The sequence below is a fragment of the Bolinopsis microptera genome, chromosome 11 (assembly GCF_026151205.1).
Source record: "Bolinopsis microptera isolate Bmic1 chromosome 11, MBARI_Bmic_1.0, whole genome shotgun sequence".
NCBI lineage: Eukaryota > Metazoa > Ctenophora > Tentaculata > Lobata > Bolinopsidae > Bolinopsis > Bolinopsis microptera.
In genome coordinates, this window is record NC_087082.1 from 11,485,425 (window position 1) to 11,503,430 (window position 18,006).

Genomic DNA, 18,006 nt, shown 5'->3' on the forward strand with positions numbered 1-18,006 from the left:
AATTAATATGCGCACTATTTGTTACTCAGTATTATAAGACTTACGGCGATTAGTTTCTTGCGTTAGGGAAATAGTTGACCCTTACTTCAACAATTAACAGGATCAATATTGGGCAAGTTTCCATAAATAAAATTTTACTATGAGCGCTCATTGTCGCCTACTGAGCGCTTATTTAGCGATTATAATCGGTTTAGGCTGTTTATAATCGCTTTTATAGCGATTATAATTGATTCAAATAAAAGCGCTCATAACCGATTATAATTGCTGTAAATATTTTTAAAAGCGATTACCTTATTTTTTTAGCGCTTATAATCGCTTTTTGGTCGTTTCTAATCGATTAAATCGCTTCGAAAGCGATTTTTCCAAGAATAAAGCGATTATAAGCGCTGGAAAAGCGGCCACTCAGAAAAGCGCTTATAAGCGTCGTTTATAAGCGATAAATAAGCGATTATACGTTGACTGCAATTTAGCCTTTTTGAAAGCGCCTACAGAGCGACTACATAGCGCTTTTTAAAAAACCACTTATAAGCGATTTTTTATCGCCAATTGTCGCTCCTTGTCGCTTATTGTCGCTTTTTATTTTACCGCTTTTTACCGCTTTTTTAATCTTTTCCACCGCTTTTTACCGTTTTTCCTATCAACATGGTTCTAAACGTGGTTGTACAAAAAAGCGCTTATAAGCGCTTCTTTTTAATACCGGCTGGAACGGAATTGAAAAGCGCTTATTAGCGATTATAATCACTTTTTATTCACCGTTCTTTATACCGCTTACCCCATCAACATGATTCGGACCTTTACTGATAGTTGAAATTCGACATATGACGTCATCTATAGTGTCATCTAGCGTGAAATATCGCCAGATGATGATAGATGACGCTAGATGACGCTAGATGACGCTAGATGACGCCAATTAGCGACATTGTCGCTAATTGCACGGCACCTTTCGAATGTCGCTATCTGACGCTTTCTGGCGCTATCTAGCGCTATACATGACAGTATATGACGCTGTATGACGCTGTATGACGCTAGATAACGCTAGGCACGCAGCACTGACGCCAGGCGACAGATAGCGCTATTTTCATAAAAATTCTAGGGACGACATCTAGCTTCATCTAGCGTCATATGTTGCCGCGACATCTTACGCTATCTGACGCCATCTAGCGACATCTGACGACATCTGACGACATCTGACGCGACGACATCTGACGCAGGCGACATCAAGCGCTGGATAGCGGGATAAGTCAGTTTACGACAGTTCACGCTATCTAGCGCTATATAGCGCCAGATAGCGCTATATAGCGTCAGATGTCGTTGCGACATATAGCGCTAGATAGCGTTAGATAGCGTTAGATAGCGTTAGATAGCGCTAAATAGCGTTAGATAGCGCTAAATAGCGAAGAATTTCGGGTCGTGACAGTCCAGGCTATTTAGCGCTAGATGTCGCTATCTAGCGCTATATGTCGCTGCACGTCAGATGTCGTTGCGTCATATAGCGCTAGATAGCGTTAGATAGCGCTGCATCAGATGTCGTCGCTACATATAGCAGAAGTGTGTGTGTGTGTGTGTGTGTGTGTGTGTGTTTGTGTGTGTGTGTGTGTGTGTGTGTGTGTGTGTTTGTGTGTGTGTGTGTGTGTGTGTGTGTGTGTGTGTGTGTGTATGTGTGTGTGTGTGTGTGTGTGTGTGTGTGTGTGTGTGTTTTTATTAATACCGGTTGGAACGGAATTAAAAAGCGCTGATAGTTGAAATTCGACATATGACGTCATCTAGCGTCACCTAGCGTCATCTAGCGTGAAATATCGCTAGATGATGATAGATGACGCTAGATGACGCCAATTAGCAACATTGTCGCTAATTGCACGGCACCTTTCGAATGTCGCTATCTGACGCTTTCTGGCGCTATCTAGCGGTACATGACGCTATATGACGCTGTATGACGCTAGATGACGCTAGATGACGCTAAATGACGCTAGGCACGCAGCACTGGCGCCAGGCGACAGATAGCGCTATTTTCATAAAATGTCCGCATTTTTTTGCGACATCTATCGGTGTCTAGCGCTATCTAACGCTATATGTCGCAACGACATCTGACGCAGCGCTATCTAGCGCTATCTAGCGGAGAATGTCGGTTTGTGACAGTTTACGCTAGATAGCGCTTTCTAGCGCTAGATATCGCGGCGACAGCTAGCGCTAGAAAGCGCTATCTAGCGGAGAATGTCGGTTTGTGACAGTTTACGCTAGATAGCGCTAGATAGCGCTATCTAGCGCTTGATATCGTGGCGACAGCTTGCGCTAGATATCGCGGCGCATAATGAAGGATGTCGTTTTGCGACAGTCCATGCAGTACGCGTAGACACATGGCTATCATGTCATATGTGAATCAAAACCCTCACCCTAAAGCTATCAAAGTTATCTAACCTGAGCCATAATTTACAATGTCAATTCATCGCAGCTCGGCAAGGCACAGAAGTGTATCTCGCAGATCTAGCGAGAATCGCAATTGGATGCGCGGCGCGGCACAGTAAGGCTTATAGCTTCAAGCAATAGCGAGCAGTAAACTGTAGACTCGTGGCTATGAGAAAATGAAAAGTATAATATAAATACGACTACATCGTGTTTCCATTTTTGGCAAGCAGAATAACTTGCAATTTAGTAACGTATAATATGCGCTCCTACTAGTAGTATACTAGTACTAAATCGCTCGCCCAAATTTGAAGAAAATTCAATTCTTGTGAAAAGGCCCTTTGGCTTTAGTCATAAAAGTTATCTTGATCGGTGTATTTTTGGACGCTGATTCCGAATCACCCCCCATGACGTAGGGTTAAAATGCTTCCCTGGAGAGTTATGGGCAAAAATCCGTTTTGGTCACGTGACAGGCTTGAGGCTAGTAAAACGTGAATTCGATTATTTAGGGCTCGGGTTAGGGTTAGGTTTGTGGTTAAGAATATCGATAGCTTCGGGATTATGGTTAGGGTTAGGGTTGGGATTAGGGTTTATGTAAAACCGTTTTGTACGGCTGCAAAACCAAAAAAACCAAAGTCACGTGAAATTTTTGGGCGAGCAATTTAGTAAAAGCCTATAATATGTGCTAAATTTTTTATGAACAAGTAAATGATTTGATCATTGTTAATGGACTAAGTAGCCCGACGCGCGCTACTTCGTACTTCTTGGCTTGGACTAATATTTTGAGAAAAAACGGCGCGTGATAAAAAATTAATGATTTGATCGTTTAGCGAATATTAACGATGTCATACCTTTCGTCTTTCCAGTTGGAGGTGCACGATAAAAATAAAGTTGCTCGGATTTTCAAAATTTTTGTTCACATTTTTTTGGAGAGTGTGAGCCTTTTTACAATATAAATTTTGTTGTACGTTTTTGGAATCATCAGTGAGTTTCGCAAACTTGACAAAATTGGTGATGCGTGGCTTTGGGAGCAAAAGTGAGTTTAAAATTTTGGACGTATTATTCGCGCGGATATATTTTTCGTTCCTTGAATGAGATCATTCTGAAAATTTGTAAAAACCTTCCAATAGGGCTTTCACAACTGTCCAAAAATTTATTGGATATTGGAGTTGTATAGTAATTGATTGACGATGTCAACCCATCAAGTTCGGTGCTCTGCGAAGCAGAGCAACAATCGTTGCTCGATTCGATGCGAAGCAAGAATGACAATAGGCGCGGCGCGTCGAAGCGGCGAAGTCCTCTTATTCCATACATAGCTATTAAGCTATTCTGCTATTAGTATTATGTCACAATCACACTAGTGAGCGTAATAATTTGGAAAACCCCGGCCGGCGGCATCAGGCCCCTTATATAATTATAATATGTAAACGACCCCTTGATTATAAGTGATATTTAATATTTTGTTCCACTCAGCCGAATATTTAATAAATCGAGTGTAATAGTTGGGTGACTTCGACGCGCAAGCTTATAGTTATATCATTCTCACTTAAATTATAATTAATTTTCATACACAGTAAAAATTAATTTTCATACAAAATAAAAATAACAAAAAATATTGGGTGGAAAAAAACAAGCTGCGCTTACGGTCCCAGTATGAGTAACACACACACACACACACACACACACACACACACACACACACACACACACACACACACACACACACACACACACACACACACACACACACACACACACACACACACACACACACACACACACACACACACACACACACACACACACACACACACACACACACACACACACACACACACACACACACACACACACACACACACACACACACACACACACACACACACACACACACACACACACACACACACACACACACACACACACACACACACACACACACACACACACACACACGCACGCACACACACACACACACACACACACACACACACACACACACACACACAGGGTTAGGGTTACTGTTACTGTGATAGGATATGATATCTTCTGCTATATGTAGCGACGACATCTGATGCAGCGCTATCTAACGCTATCTAGCGATATATGACGCAACGACATCTGACGTCAGCGAAATATAGCGCTAGATAGCGACATCTAGCGCTAAATAGCCTGGACTGTCACGACCCGAAATTCTTCGCTATTTAGCGCTATCTAACGCTATTTAGCGCTATCTAGCGCTATATGTCGCAACGACATCTGACGCTATATAGCGCTATCTGGCGCTATATAGCGCTAGATAGCGTGAACTGTCGTAAACTGACTTATCCCGCTATCCAGCGCTTGATGTCGCCTGCGTCAGATGTCGTCGCGTCAGATGTCGTCAGATGTCGCTAGATGGCGTCAGATGTCGCGGCAACATATGACGCTAGATGACGCTAGATGTCGTCCCTAGAATTTTTGTTCTATCCCAAATTTCTATCCCAAATTCGGGCACCCGAATATTGCATCTGCACTGCATGACAGGTGATTTCACCCACTTACTTATTAAATCGCTCGTCACTGTCCACATCCTCGATCCTGTTAACATTTCCTGTCTGAAAGGTGTCTCCAATAACCCCTTTCTTACTAGGTGTCCGTATAGTCGAGCTCTGAAACAGACAAATTTTGTCAGAATTTAATGCTTTATTTTAAGAAGATTCGCTTATTGCAACATTTAGAGGCTTAAATAAAAATATAGGCTTGGCGAATAAATCTCAGGATTACCTTGCAAAAACGTCAGGATTTAAAGCTTTTTTTCATTTAATGGCCTAAAAGACGCTGCTGTCTGATGCTAAAGTGCAGTTATATTTTTGACTCATGTTTGTGTTATTGATTTTTAGATTTAAAAATAAAATAAAGTGCGCTTTTATAATACAGCTTTATTATTCGAGGTAATGGATGCAACGAGTGCTCGAAGTGAAAATATAATATTAATGTAATAAAGTTATCTAATATTTAAAACAATATGATAATATGGCTCTCTTATCTAAAGCAAACCGGCAACCGCCCAGTGGCAGTGTGACGCCTGTTGCATATTGCGTCAAAAAACGCCCTTAAAATCATCCTTACATATTACTAAGTGAACCTACAAATATTCTAAGTTACTTAGCAGTCTGGTCGTCGTTAATTAACATCTTTCTTGACAATTGTATTTGTGTAGCTAGGAAAAATTAAATTTAAAGTTTGAGCTGATTTGGTTATTACAAAACGCTAGGACGTCGACCAGTGCATGCTCGACAGTAGATTAAATTTTAAATCGTCCGTTGTCGGATGTGTACAGGATATACTAGGATAGTAGTAATGAGAGAGGCAAGGTGATCTTCATTCCTTCAAGCTGTCAAGCAGCAAATTTACCAGTGTTCACGCAGATCATTATATAACTTGCTACCTTTTAACCTTCTAGCGATTGGCATTAGTGGACAGTAAGCTAAGAGGTCAGGGGAGAGTGAAACCTTTGAGTTCTTAACTTCCTTTCATTTTATTCCTTTCATCTTTTAAAGCATTTAATTTCAGAATGGATCTTAAACTTTGTTCCATTTGTCTTTATTCGACCTTTGATATTTTTATGAAATACTCCTTTCATCTTTTAAGGTATTCATTCGTCTCGAATTTCCTTTTACTTATGGCCTTCTGATGCTACTATAACGGGCACTTTGCACAATTATTTTGTCTTTAGTAAGTTTATACAGGTTTGTTAGTTCCTCACAAAACAATTACTATTAGATATATCGTACCGGAGTGTTAAAATTGGAATTATAATCGCAGGACAACAAAGCTATTTTCATTACTCTTGTTAAACTACTCGTTATTTCTCTTGTCAATTACAGCAACTTCTCTTGTCCTAAGTTGGTCTAAGTTGGTCTAAGTTGGTATAAGTTGCTCTTAGTTGGTCTAAATTGGTCTAAATTGGTCTTTTACATTACAACAAATTCAACTAAGTGGCAATTCATACTTCGCTACCGAAATCATAATAAGCTAACACACTAGAGAAATACTAAGTTATAACACTAATTTTCCAATTAAACTGGTGAATGACATTAACAATTAATTAACATCTAGTAATCAGAAATTATTATTTATTCAGGTTATATTTCTGGCAGAAATATAACCTGAATTTTCATATTTACTTGACGTTAATATTTTAATGAAATAAAATGATCGAGTTTATAATTGCATAACGCCTGTGTTACTTAGTCAGTGCCAGTTTAATGAAGTGGTGACAACTGACAAGAACAGTTAGGAGTGGCGTGGTGGGGGGGGGGGGGGGGGGGGCAACCTCATTTTTGTCTATCGATATTCGACCAAAAGTTAAGGAATAAAGGGGTCATTTTCATCATTTGGTCAAAATCGGTCAAAATCGAAAAATTAAAACATAACTATTAGTATATAATATAATAGCTGTACAGTGTACTTGCTAATTAATCAGAGGACGGCAATCACGATGGCGATGTTTATTTTCACCATAACTCAAGTTTTAGCTGTTTTTAAGGCTTAAAAACAGCAATGCCAATCGATGCCATGCCCATTTGACTAAAAGTTGGGGAATAAATGGGCAACAGGGTTGTCCCCCACCCCTAGTTTTTTAACCATGGTTTCACTGCGCTAAATATGCTAAACGATCATTTTATAATTTAATCATTTCTAAAAGGTTTCTTTGAACAGTTTTGTTTAATATAGAGTATAGACATCTCTCCCTGCTTTGAATTTCATGTAGTTCCAAATGCTTTTCGAATATTGAAGATTACGCCTCAGCTAAATTTGCTTGAAATGGAATGGATGGATCATAATTCTATTGCACTATTATACTTACGCTAAAAACTTGCTTAAAGCTTTTCGCGTCTCATCTTCCTCTTAATTTTATTGTTCAGCCATTAAGCTGACTATTGTGTTTCTGAGGTTTTATGTCTTTTAATTTCCAAGCTACCATTATATTCTCAGTATAGTCTGTTTAATAATATTTTCTCCTACTTCTTCTACTTTCTCCTACTTCTTCAACTACAGTCCTCTTTCAGTTCCTGTGAAATAAGGGCTGTTGTTGAAAGACATACGAGATATTACTTTCACGAGACTTTCTGAACTAAATATCATCATTAACCTGGATTTATAATCAGCTGCTACATGATAATATATTCCTTTTAAGTTTCAGTACCTTCAAGAGCCTCTGAGGGCTAGTAAGAATAGTACTTACAAAAAATACCCCAGCGGAGTGAAAGGAGGACGTACTTGATACTGTTGTCCTGATCCCAGCCAAACCTACTCTAAGTATTCTAGTAAGTATATATAGTAAGCAATATTAAAACAGTAACTGCCATTACTATTAGTGTCTAAAATTTACTGCATACGTTCCCCGGCTCTTCACTGATCAGTCAATTAAACGCTACTGAGCAGCTGCTTATAAAAGGTGATAACATTGACGATTGTAATGACTTACAATTAGTAATAACTTATAATGACTTAGTACAATTATTTAACTTACGATCAAGACTGGAACTCCCAAGTTTTTTAAAATTTTGGCTTAAATGTTCTCCAGTTAGGCAGTTAAATTTAAAGCCTGTCGACCTCTTTTTGGCTTGTTTGGTAATTATGATATTTTGAAATGCTTACATTCCAGTAATGACTGGTATTTAGTCTGGGAAAAATCAACAATCAAATTTTCCATTAAACCTGGTATGTCTCTATGTGTGGCATATTATGATTTCCCTCGTGCTGTTCAGCAAACACACTTGGAATTCTACTTTCTTTAATAATCGCTAGTCTATCATTTGTTTCTGTATTATCTCAATTCTGAACAAGTGAATTGTGCTTTTTAATTATAAAATTTGGACAAATCATGTTTATAAAACTAAAAGCGTGCGAAAAATATCCCTGTATTACGTTAATATTTAACGATCAAAAGAGTTTAATATTAAAATAGTAAAACAGCAATATAGTATTCGATTTAACACGTTAAAGTCTACGCGGAACCATTTTGATGTCAGACTTAAATTAAATTTTCCTTATGCAGGCATTAAAAGTTAGAAAACGAATCAAGATGGTTCCTTCCTGTCCAAAATATTAATTAAATTCAAGTGCTTCAGATAGTAAAATGCATCTGCGGGACGATTTTACGGAAATCAAATCAATTTTACTTAAAGTAAGGTCGACTAAAGGACTAAATGATATTCGATTCAATTTCAAATAATATTTCAGTTATGGTAATCTTTCTTCGCTTTTATGAGTGGGTCGATCATATAGTTTGATAGGTGGGGACGGAGTGAGTATAGTATGGAGTTTTGTAAAATATTGTAGGTATTTCACAGTTATATTGATAGTTATATTTATAGTTATACAACAGATTATTTTAACATTGTAAATTGCAGCTATGTAAGCTATTGTATTTGTAACATCCTGTCTATACTCTATGACAAAGGCGTGTGCCGAAACGTCGACAACTATTTGTTTTGAAACACTGAGTGGAGACTCTCACTTCGTCCCCAACTATCAAACAATATTTGAGTTATCCATTTCAATACTTATGTAAAACATAGCACACATAAGTTATTGAGGCAGATTGGTGGGGTTTCGGTTTATTAAATATAAATATATATATATACGTTATAAATATATATATATGTACGTTACGTACATATATATATGTACGTAACGTCTTTTACGAATATTTCCTTTAGTGGCGTGACGTATAATTTTTGTTTATGAACTATAGTTTTATTACATTATTAGACTTATATCGATGGTGGCGCATGGTTCCAGTTTTGTTTAGCCTCGACCGAGGCTTTTTGTATTAGTTTATTGTTCGTTAACCGACAAGTTTTCTGATATTACTTTACATACATTTCTGGCCCCTTGTAAATACTAAGCAAGTAACTTAGTGACTACTAAGCAAGTAACTTAGTAACTATTAAGCAAGTAACTTAGTAACTGTTAAGCAAGTAACTTAGTAACTGTTAAGCAAGTAACTTAGTAACTATTAAGCAAGTAACTTAGTAACTATTAGGCAAGTAATATAACTTAGTAACTACTAAGCAACTAGCTTAGTAACTATTAAGCAAGTAACTTAGTAACTATTAAGCAAGTAACTTAGTAATTATTAAGCAACTAGCTTAGTAACTATTAAGCAAGTAACTTAGTAACTACTAAGCAACTAGCTTAGTAACTACTATGCAATCTAGGTAAACTATAGGTAAAAATATAATATTAATCATAAGCTAAAATGTACTAATCTTTGTATTCTAAATGGGGAAAAAGAAGAAACATTGTCAGTCAGTCGAGAAAATTGTCAGTAAGGCTATATGGCAGCTTTGTAGATGTTGTGACTATGCTAGTAGTGGTCCCAGGCTTGCGACTGGAATTGCGATGTTAAATCGATTTAATGGTATACCAACGATCCACCTCCCACTTGTTGTTTGGTACTTAGCATTAATAGTGTTAGCTGTAGCCATTTATAGCAAGAATCTTAAAACTAAAGGGGATGACAAGGAAAAGAGGAAGGAAAAAGAATAACGGAACAAACAATTAATTAAAGTATTTATAGGAGCATTAGATATTGTAATTACAAGCTTCAATAATAAATCACTGACTAAAACTTCTAATTAAAATGACACTTGGTACGCTCGCCCATTTTCACTGGTCAGTCTGAACTTCGGTTTAGCACGTTGTACACTTATTCACCTAAGTTTCAGAATTTGTTCAGTTTAGCAGAGTTAGTACCCGTGTTTCAATAAATCAAAAGATATCAGGGGAGTTCTTTAATAATGTTATGGTCATCTAGAATACCGAACTTCCTGAAAACGTTATCATATTTCCTCAGACAACGTTTAATGCCTTTAATCAGTCTATCACGGCTATATCCTCTATCAATTAGAATTTTGAATATTTTGTGAAGATGGGAGGTAAAGATATCCAATATAGTGCAAACATTACCATATCTAAGAACTTGACTTGAAAAAACGTTGTAGCCAACCTCGGTTGGGATGTTACTGTGAGGAAATGTAAGGGATACAACATGAAAATTAAAATCATCAGTTTTGTTATACACTGATATTTCTAGTCCTTCTGTGGAAATATTAATATTTAAATCAAGGTAGTTAATGATTTTATTATTGGAACCAGCTCGCTCCATCTCCAATGAATTAGGATAAATATCTTTAATCAATTGATGAAAGTAAAGGTAGTTAATAATAGATATATCGTCAACATATCGTTTATTATTGGATAATATCTTTGCTAATCCCATTTTCTTTTCCTGAAGTAAACGTTTCATATAATTAAATTCCTTTTTGCCAACAGTGAGATCAGCTATAGGGGAACTTGAATTTCCACCCATAGGAATACCCTTGGTTTGTATGAATACAATCCCACCGAAGACGACATAAGTGTTATAAATAATAAATTTAACAGCCTCTTTTAGGTCATCTTGACTAAAGCAGGCATGAGAATCATAGGTTTTATTGGAAAAGAAACATGTATTACTGTCTCTTTTAGAAATACAAATATATTTATTACGGTCTGAAAATATTAAATCAACAACTTCATTAATCATATTCTCTACTTCAATTTGGAAACCCCAAAGGTTTTGCTCTATTACGGGTAAACCTAGGATGCTGCAGATTCAACTCTGTACATTCAGACCGTCTGTGCGTGGTGAAGAGCCACATCCTGCTCGAGGTGGGGCTGCATGCAACTTCAGTGATGGAGTTGTAACTGAACACAGCGGATCTAGGGGTGCACCCCCGAAAAAAAAAGCCGGGCATCCTCAGAACAAGCTCGTGATGATGGTGATTTGGGTTAATGAAGATGTAACAGATTCCGGAACTATGGGAGCACCATCTGTCATCTTTCCGTTTTATTTACTGTATGTGGGAACATCTACTGATGAAGTAGCTATCAAGAGAGCCATTCCAGTGGCGCAGGTGGCTCACGTGTCACATAGCCAACAGAAAAGAAACATGATGAATAGTTCTTACAGCACTAGGGTATCAGCCCCTACTTTTGTTTCTGGACGTGAAGGTGGTAATGATTTCACCAACTTAAATCCGAATGGAAGGTTGGCGAATGATGAGCCTAATCAACCTGAAACACCCAACATAAACGAAAACAACAAAAAAAGTTTATTTTCATGTACCGACATTACCTGGGTAGGCACTCTTAACACAAGAACGATAAGAACTGCTCAGAGGAAACTGGAGATGGTACATCTTTTCGAGAAGAGTGGAGCAGAGATTGTAGGTATCCAAGAGCACAGGATAGTCCATGAAGAGCCTGTCAAAGTAGAGAGAGTTGGCAAGAGCAGCTATCTAATTACTTCATCAGCTACTAGTAATCGGGCCCAGGCAGCAGTGGGCGGAGTGGGATTCATCCTAACTAGCAAGGCATTTGACGCAACTACGGAGATAACACCAGTAACGGAGAGAATCCGTTGATCATAGACTTGTTTTGTCTAAGATCAAGCTATCTCTTCGACGAGCAAAAAAGCAACCCAAGAAAACCTGGTATAATTGGGGAGCACTTAAATCGGATGAAGACCTACAGAAGAGATATGCAGTAGAAGTCAAGAATCGGTACTCTGCTTTATGCGAGCAAACCGATGAAAGTGAGGTTACGGAACTGTATGGGCATTTTGTTGATGCGATTGCTGATACCAACAAAGCCATACTACCTAAGAGAGAAAAGAAGAGACGTGACGATTTCGCGGGTGATCAGCGAGTTCAAAGCGTGCGTACAGCCTTGCAGCAAGCAGAGACTGTCTATCACCGGGAGCCTAGTGAAGACAGTCGACTGTCTGTTAAGCTACTAAAAACTGAACTGGATCAGGTGTACCAGGACATCTTTGAAGAAGATCTAGTTGCCAAGGTTAGAAGGGTCGAAATGGCTGCAGACAGATGCAAAAACAAAGAAAGTTGGAATGTCATAAATGAGATAACTGGCAGGAAGGCCAAGGGGGCAACTCAAATAAGGGGCAACGGAGCCGAAGAAAGGAAGAAAAATTGGCTTGGGCATTTCACGAATCTGTTAGGGAGTATACCGGATGTGGAAAACGAGCATCCTAGGATCGAGACTCAATTTGAAGGACTCAACATCAGTACAGAACCTTTTACTGTGGATGAGCTTAAAGCTGCTAAACACAGGATAAAAGAAGGTAAAGCACCAGGTGATGACGGCATACCACCTGAAGTCCTCAAAAGATGCGACCTGGATGAAATCGTGCTGTCCTTCTGCAACAAAGCCCTGACAGATGGTATTGCGCCAGATCAGTGGAGGATAAGTAACATCATCCCGGTTCCCAAAAAGGGAGACTTGACCAACCCTGGAAACTGGAGGGGGATATCTTTGACTTCTCTCGTAGCTAAGACTCTTAATAGAATGGTGCTTAATAGGATTCAGCCGGCTATAGAGGGGGTACTTAGGGACACTCAGAATGGTTTTCGGGAAGGACGGTCCACTACTAGTCACATCTTGGCACTCAGAAGGATTCTAGAGGGGGCTAGACAGAGAAATTTACCGGTAGCTATGGTGTTTGTTGATTTTAAGAAGGCCTTTGATTCACTTCACCGGGGAATTTTGATGCAAATACTAAAGGCCTATGGAATACCGGACAGTATTGTAGATATCATTAATCTTCTCTATGTCAACACGAAGGGCAAAGTTATAACACCAGATGGGGATACCGAGCTATTTGATATCCTGGCAGGAGTTCTTCAAGGGGATACATTAGCACCATACTTGTTCATTATAGCCCTTGACTATTGCATGAGACAAGCCTTAAGCAAGCATCCTGAAATAGGATTTACCATTAAGCCTTATCGGAGTAGGAGAGTCAAGGCGGAGAAGATAACAGACACTGGTTTTGCAGATGACATTGCTCTGATAGCAGATACTGTAAAGGAGGCAGAGATGCTGATGCTAGAGGTAGAAAGAGTTGCTGCTACAGTGGGACTTAGAATGAATGAAGGGAAAACCAAATTCATTACTCAGAACATCGAGAACCCTGATACCATCAAGTCCCTGGGTAACAACACAATAGAGCACGTGGAAGACTTTACCTATCTTGGTTCTAGAATCAGAGACAGTGAGAGTGATATCAGGGTTAGGAAAGGAAGAGCATGGGGAGCATGCCACACTCTCAAAAAACTTTGGAAATCTAACCTTAGAAAGTCTATCAAGACCAGAGTGTTCACAGCACTAGTCGAGTCGGTGCTTCTATACGGTTCTGAGACTTGGACTATGACGAAAAGGCTGGAGAAGATGGTTGATGGTTGCTATACACGAATGTTAACAATGGCCCTTAACATCAATCAGTATCGAGACCATGTCAGCAACCACAGTCTGTACGGTGATCTTCCTAAAGTCAGCTCCAAGATAACCCAACGAAGGCTCAGACTTGCAGGTCATGCTCACCGACATCCGGAGCTGACACTGAACAAACTGATCCTCTGGAAGCCGAGTCATGGGCATACTAACAGGGGGCGACCTTACCTAACACTACTAGATAACCTAAAAGCAGATACTGGGCTGAAATCAGTAGATGAGATAGCTACACTGATGGAGGACAGAAAGCTGTGGAGAACTGTTGTCAATGGATCTCGGGAATACTACCCGCCTTAAGTCAAGTCACAAGTCTACTTCAATCAAGTCTAATCTGGTATAAAGAGTAGTAAAATCATATACTTGTATATTATAAACATCGCTATTTTTGATAGCTTCAAGGAATTCACTTGAGGAATCTATGCTCCAAAACATGTTTATACCGCTGTTGTTGTAGATTGCCTCGCAGTATTTCTTGAAGTATTTCCTCAAAAGTTTCAGACAACAGTTAACTTGGACGTTAAGTTGTTTCGTAACGCAAAAACGGGCACCTGCAATGAACCTCGCCTTGTAAGGGTTCTTATGAAGCTTAGGGTTCCAGAAGATGCGTGCTAGTCGCAAGTTTTTATCTTCAACTTGTACATTAAATCTCTCCTTTAGACTCTCAGATATTTTATTGACATAATGAGTCTCGTTTTCGCTACAGGGTTTATATGTATCATTACCTATACATTCTAGAGTATTAGGATAATACAGCAATCTCTAATTTGGGGACAAGGGAACAATCCCTCACTGCTATAACTCTATCAATTTCCAAGTTAGGCAAGTTGCGTATCCGTTGTCCTGCACTCTGCAGTCTGCACCAGACTTTTAAAGATACGATAACTTTAACTACACCCCTCAACTCTCATATACAGGAATTAAACATCATATCATATCATATCATCATATATAACACCCTATAAACCCCTCACAAAACCTCAATTCATTCCCTTACTTTACACTTTTACACATGTTGTCCCAACTCACCCTCTTCTAATTTGATTGCCTCACAATCAGATAATACAATTGAGTAAAGGAGTAGATCCTTGCGGTGTGTCTACGTTTTAGCAATCAATACTCACTTTCCGAGCAAATATTCACGAGCCTATATTGTCTTTTTAAGGAGTCGGTATCCTGGCGTTCATAAAAATAACCTTATGCTCGTATGGAGACAGTAACATCAATTTGAATGCTTAAATTCGGTATACAGTATACACTATGAATTAGCCTGGCAAATTAGTATAATAATTTGTATACTAATTTAGAAGTACAAAGCTTTTTAATTTACATAAATAAATTATAAATTAAATTTAAAAAATATGCTGATTACCTTTGACTCGTCGCTGCCCGCACCAATATCAAATGCTTTGGCGTAGAGTTCGTCTGTTTCTTTATCGATCAAAAACAGAGAACATCTTTCTGCGTTTATCAAATCTTTTGCTTGTTCCTGGATGGATAATTATAGATTAATAGTACTTACGGTGTAATAGTATACTTTTAGTGTACTATACTACAGTAAAACCCCGATTTACCGTAGTTTTGGGAAAGGAAAATAGTACAAAGAAAAGCAAGTCAACTCTCTTCAAGTCAACTCTTCCATTTCATAACATCAAAGATTTATTATCAAAACATTAAAAGTCAATTTAAAGAATAAACTGTTGACAGGATTCTACTATTTACGTTATTTGTTTTCAAAGTGTAATCAGACAAATAGACCCTCTCACCAGAATCTGATCAATAACAGATAGATCGTCAGCTGTTTTGCCCTGCACAATATCCGTGTATAACGACCTGAAAACGAGTCATGCTTTAGATTTGCCTGTTATGTCATAAAAGTAGACACTAGACAGTATCACCGCCCTTTTTATTGAGTTTAAAGTTGATTGTTGTCAAGTTTTTAACGCAAAGAACGCAGCAAACCACATAGCTCGACACATGATGTCATTCAAAAATTAATTCTATATCATATAGACTTTGTTGTAACTTGTATGAAAAGCATTAATATCTTATTTTTTGAAGAAAAAGTGACCTAAGAGACCAGTTAGCTGGTTACCTGCTTTGTGTTCCTATTTTTTGCTAACAAGCCGGCTTGTTAGCAAAAAGCCTCACATACATAGATAATAATTGTTACTGCCTCATCACATTGTTCAGTTATAATACACATAATATGTAAGCTTTGTATTGCCACGCCTCATGTAGTTGCTCACCAAACATTTACGGTGTATACAGTACACATTACCCTGATCAGCATTGAATATTAATATAAATATTTTTTTAAAATGATTTGTTTTTTCTATTTGCTTGTTTGCTTAGGGAAACTTTCCGATCACTTAATTGTTTACATGGCTTAAATCAAACGTCACTGATCGAGAGACGTGAGATACCGCACTTTATGGTTGGAAATTACACTGACATCTAGCGGAATTTCCAGTTTCTCAGTTATAATTATACGGATAATTTTTTGAAAAGAGCAGGAAGTTACAAACTTATATTCTAATCGGGGGCCCCCTTGCTTTTAAGTGGGCCCTGGTAAGGTTATACCGTTTATAAGTTTCGTCATCTTTTGAGCTAGAAGGATGGGACTTAACACAGACCTAGCCAATCGATTCCTCTATGGCACAAATACTTAAAGTCAGTGCTGGTTCACGGACCATTTCTCTTTATTTCAAAATTTGTTCGTTTGATTTGTAGCTAGTTTTGGCTTCTCAAAGAAATCTTGATAACTTTGGTTGTGGATTGCGGATTCACAAATGTTGATGGAGAGCTGACAGACGGAGCTGCAAACTCTTTGGATGTTCTGCCATCAAGAAGAACAACCCGTAGATATCACAATCTTCTAGCCGTGTTTGTTGAGGGTCAGATTGGTAAAATAATGACAGAATCCGAGACCTATAATTTGCCGGGTATAGTAACTGCATTACATATTTCGAACTACTTTTGGCCGGTTGTATCGATCATGTAAACAAAGCGCGCGCGCCTTCTATCAGTTTCTGTCACGGTGGATGCTGAAATATTTAAACATAAACTTCGCGCGTTCCAACTCTTCCAAAAACCAAAGTGACCGCCTCTACAGATACTGGCACGAAGTAACAAATCGCGAGATTAATTTTACTTTCAAGCGACACAGTCAACACATTGCATCTAATGAACCGAGAAGGTAACTGTTTGCATTGTTTAACATGCAGTCAAACGTAGGCGAACTTCCAATTCATTTCACCCGTGTAAGGTACATGCTATATCCGTGATATGACATCATTTCAATGAACATTCACACTTTTCCTTGCTCTTGAGCAAGCAATTGTGGTGAAAATTCAACAGAAGGCCCGTTAACATAGATATAAAAATGAATGTATGAGTTTATCGTTTTTAATCGATAACAATGTAGTCAAAACATTGAATGGCTCTCAAACTTGATTTACTGTACAGTGTACAGTAGTGTTTCAAGTGTTTGAATACAGTACAGTGTTATATCAGGGTGTAGCTAGCAAACTCACTTCGTCACGTTTAGTAGTAGGTCGTTAAAATCCGTCTGATGTTTTACTGCTTCATACAACTGAATAAATCATGTATTTTAATGATTGAACGATTCGTTTACTTAACAAATATATTTTACAATCATCAATTAATGCTGAACGCAACCCACACATTGATAATTGCATTTGATGAATTTGATGAATTTGATGAATTTGACCAATTTGATCAATTATTATGCAAGTTCATAACAAACTTGAATAATAATTGAGTTTAAATATAATCTAATAAAGCATTAAAGCAATTAAGTTATTAAAATGCGGCGGAGTAAAGATTGTATTGGTCATAAATTATGTAATTTTACGTTTTGAATTGAATTTTAGGAATCGTGAAATTAAATTGAACTCATTCAAGGATCTCTAATCAGTGCTGAAGTTTACAACGCCTTTAATTACATTATTATTATCTTGTTATCGAAAATCAAATACAGGGGGGGGGGGGGGGGGGGGGCCAAAATTCAGTACACATACTTTGGGGCTTATTTATCAGTTATTGAGTGCCCGGTTGAAGTAATACTTTCTGGTATGACTTGCTATTATCACTCATTCGAGGAATATACATATCATATTATACCAAATAATAGCGATGTTCATTTTTCCGAATGAATGTTAATTTTCGCGAATTTTTTGATATTTGAATGATACTTCAACAAAAACGAATATTAGCAAATTGGGCGTGGTTTCTAAAAAT

General features: G+C 38.0%; 3 protein-coding genes across 3 annotated transcripts in view; 1 reads left to right on the plus strand and 2 right to left on the minus strand.

The window, feature by feature from the left end:
- The window catches only part of LOC134822799 (protein ABHD13-like), a 948,842-nt gene that overhangs the window by 698,689 nt on the left and 232,147 nt on the right, over positions 1 to 18,006 (minus strand). The window lies entirely within an intron of this gene.
- The window catches only part of LOC134822541 (E3 ubiquitin-protein ligase RNF19B-like), a 118,616-nt gene that overhangs the window by 34,703 nt on the left and 65,907 nt on the right, over positions 1 to 18,006 (plus strand). The window lies entirely within an intron of this gene.
- Positions 1 to 18,006, minus strand: part of LOC134823636 (cAMP and cAMP-inhibited cGMP 3',5'-cyclic phosphodiesterase 10A-like) — a 51,043-nt gene that overhangs the window by 13,871 nt on the left and 19,166 nt on the right. The window contains exons 10-13 of the mRNA XM_063835171.1: positions 17,280 to 17,338; positions 15,510 to 15,576; positions 15,116 to 15,232; positions 4,945 to 5,051 (exon numbers count right to left, since the gene is read on the minus strand). Coding sequence (XP_063691241.1) covers positions 4,945 to 5,051; positions 15,116 to 15,232; positions 15,510 to 15,576; positions 17,280 to 17,338 — 350 coding nt within the window. The remainder of the gene's footprint in view (positions 1 to 4,944; positions 5,052 to 15,115; positions 15,233 to 15,509; positions 15,577 to 17,279; positions 17,339 to 18,006) is intronic.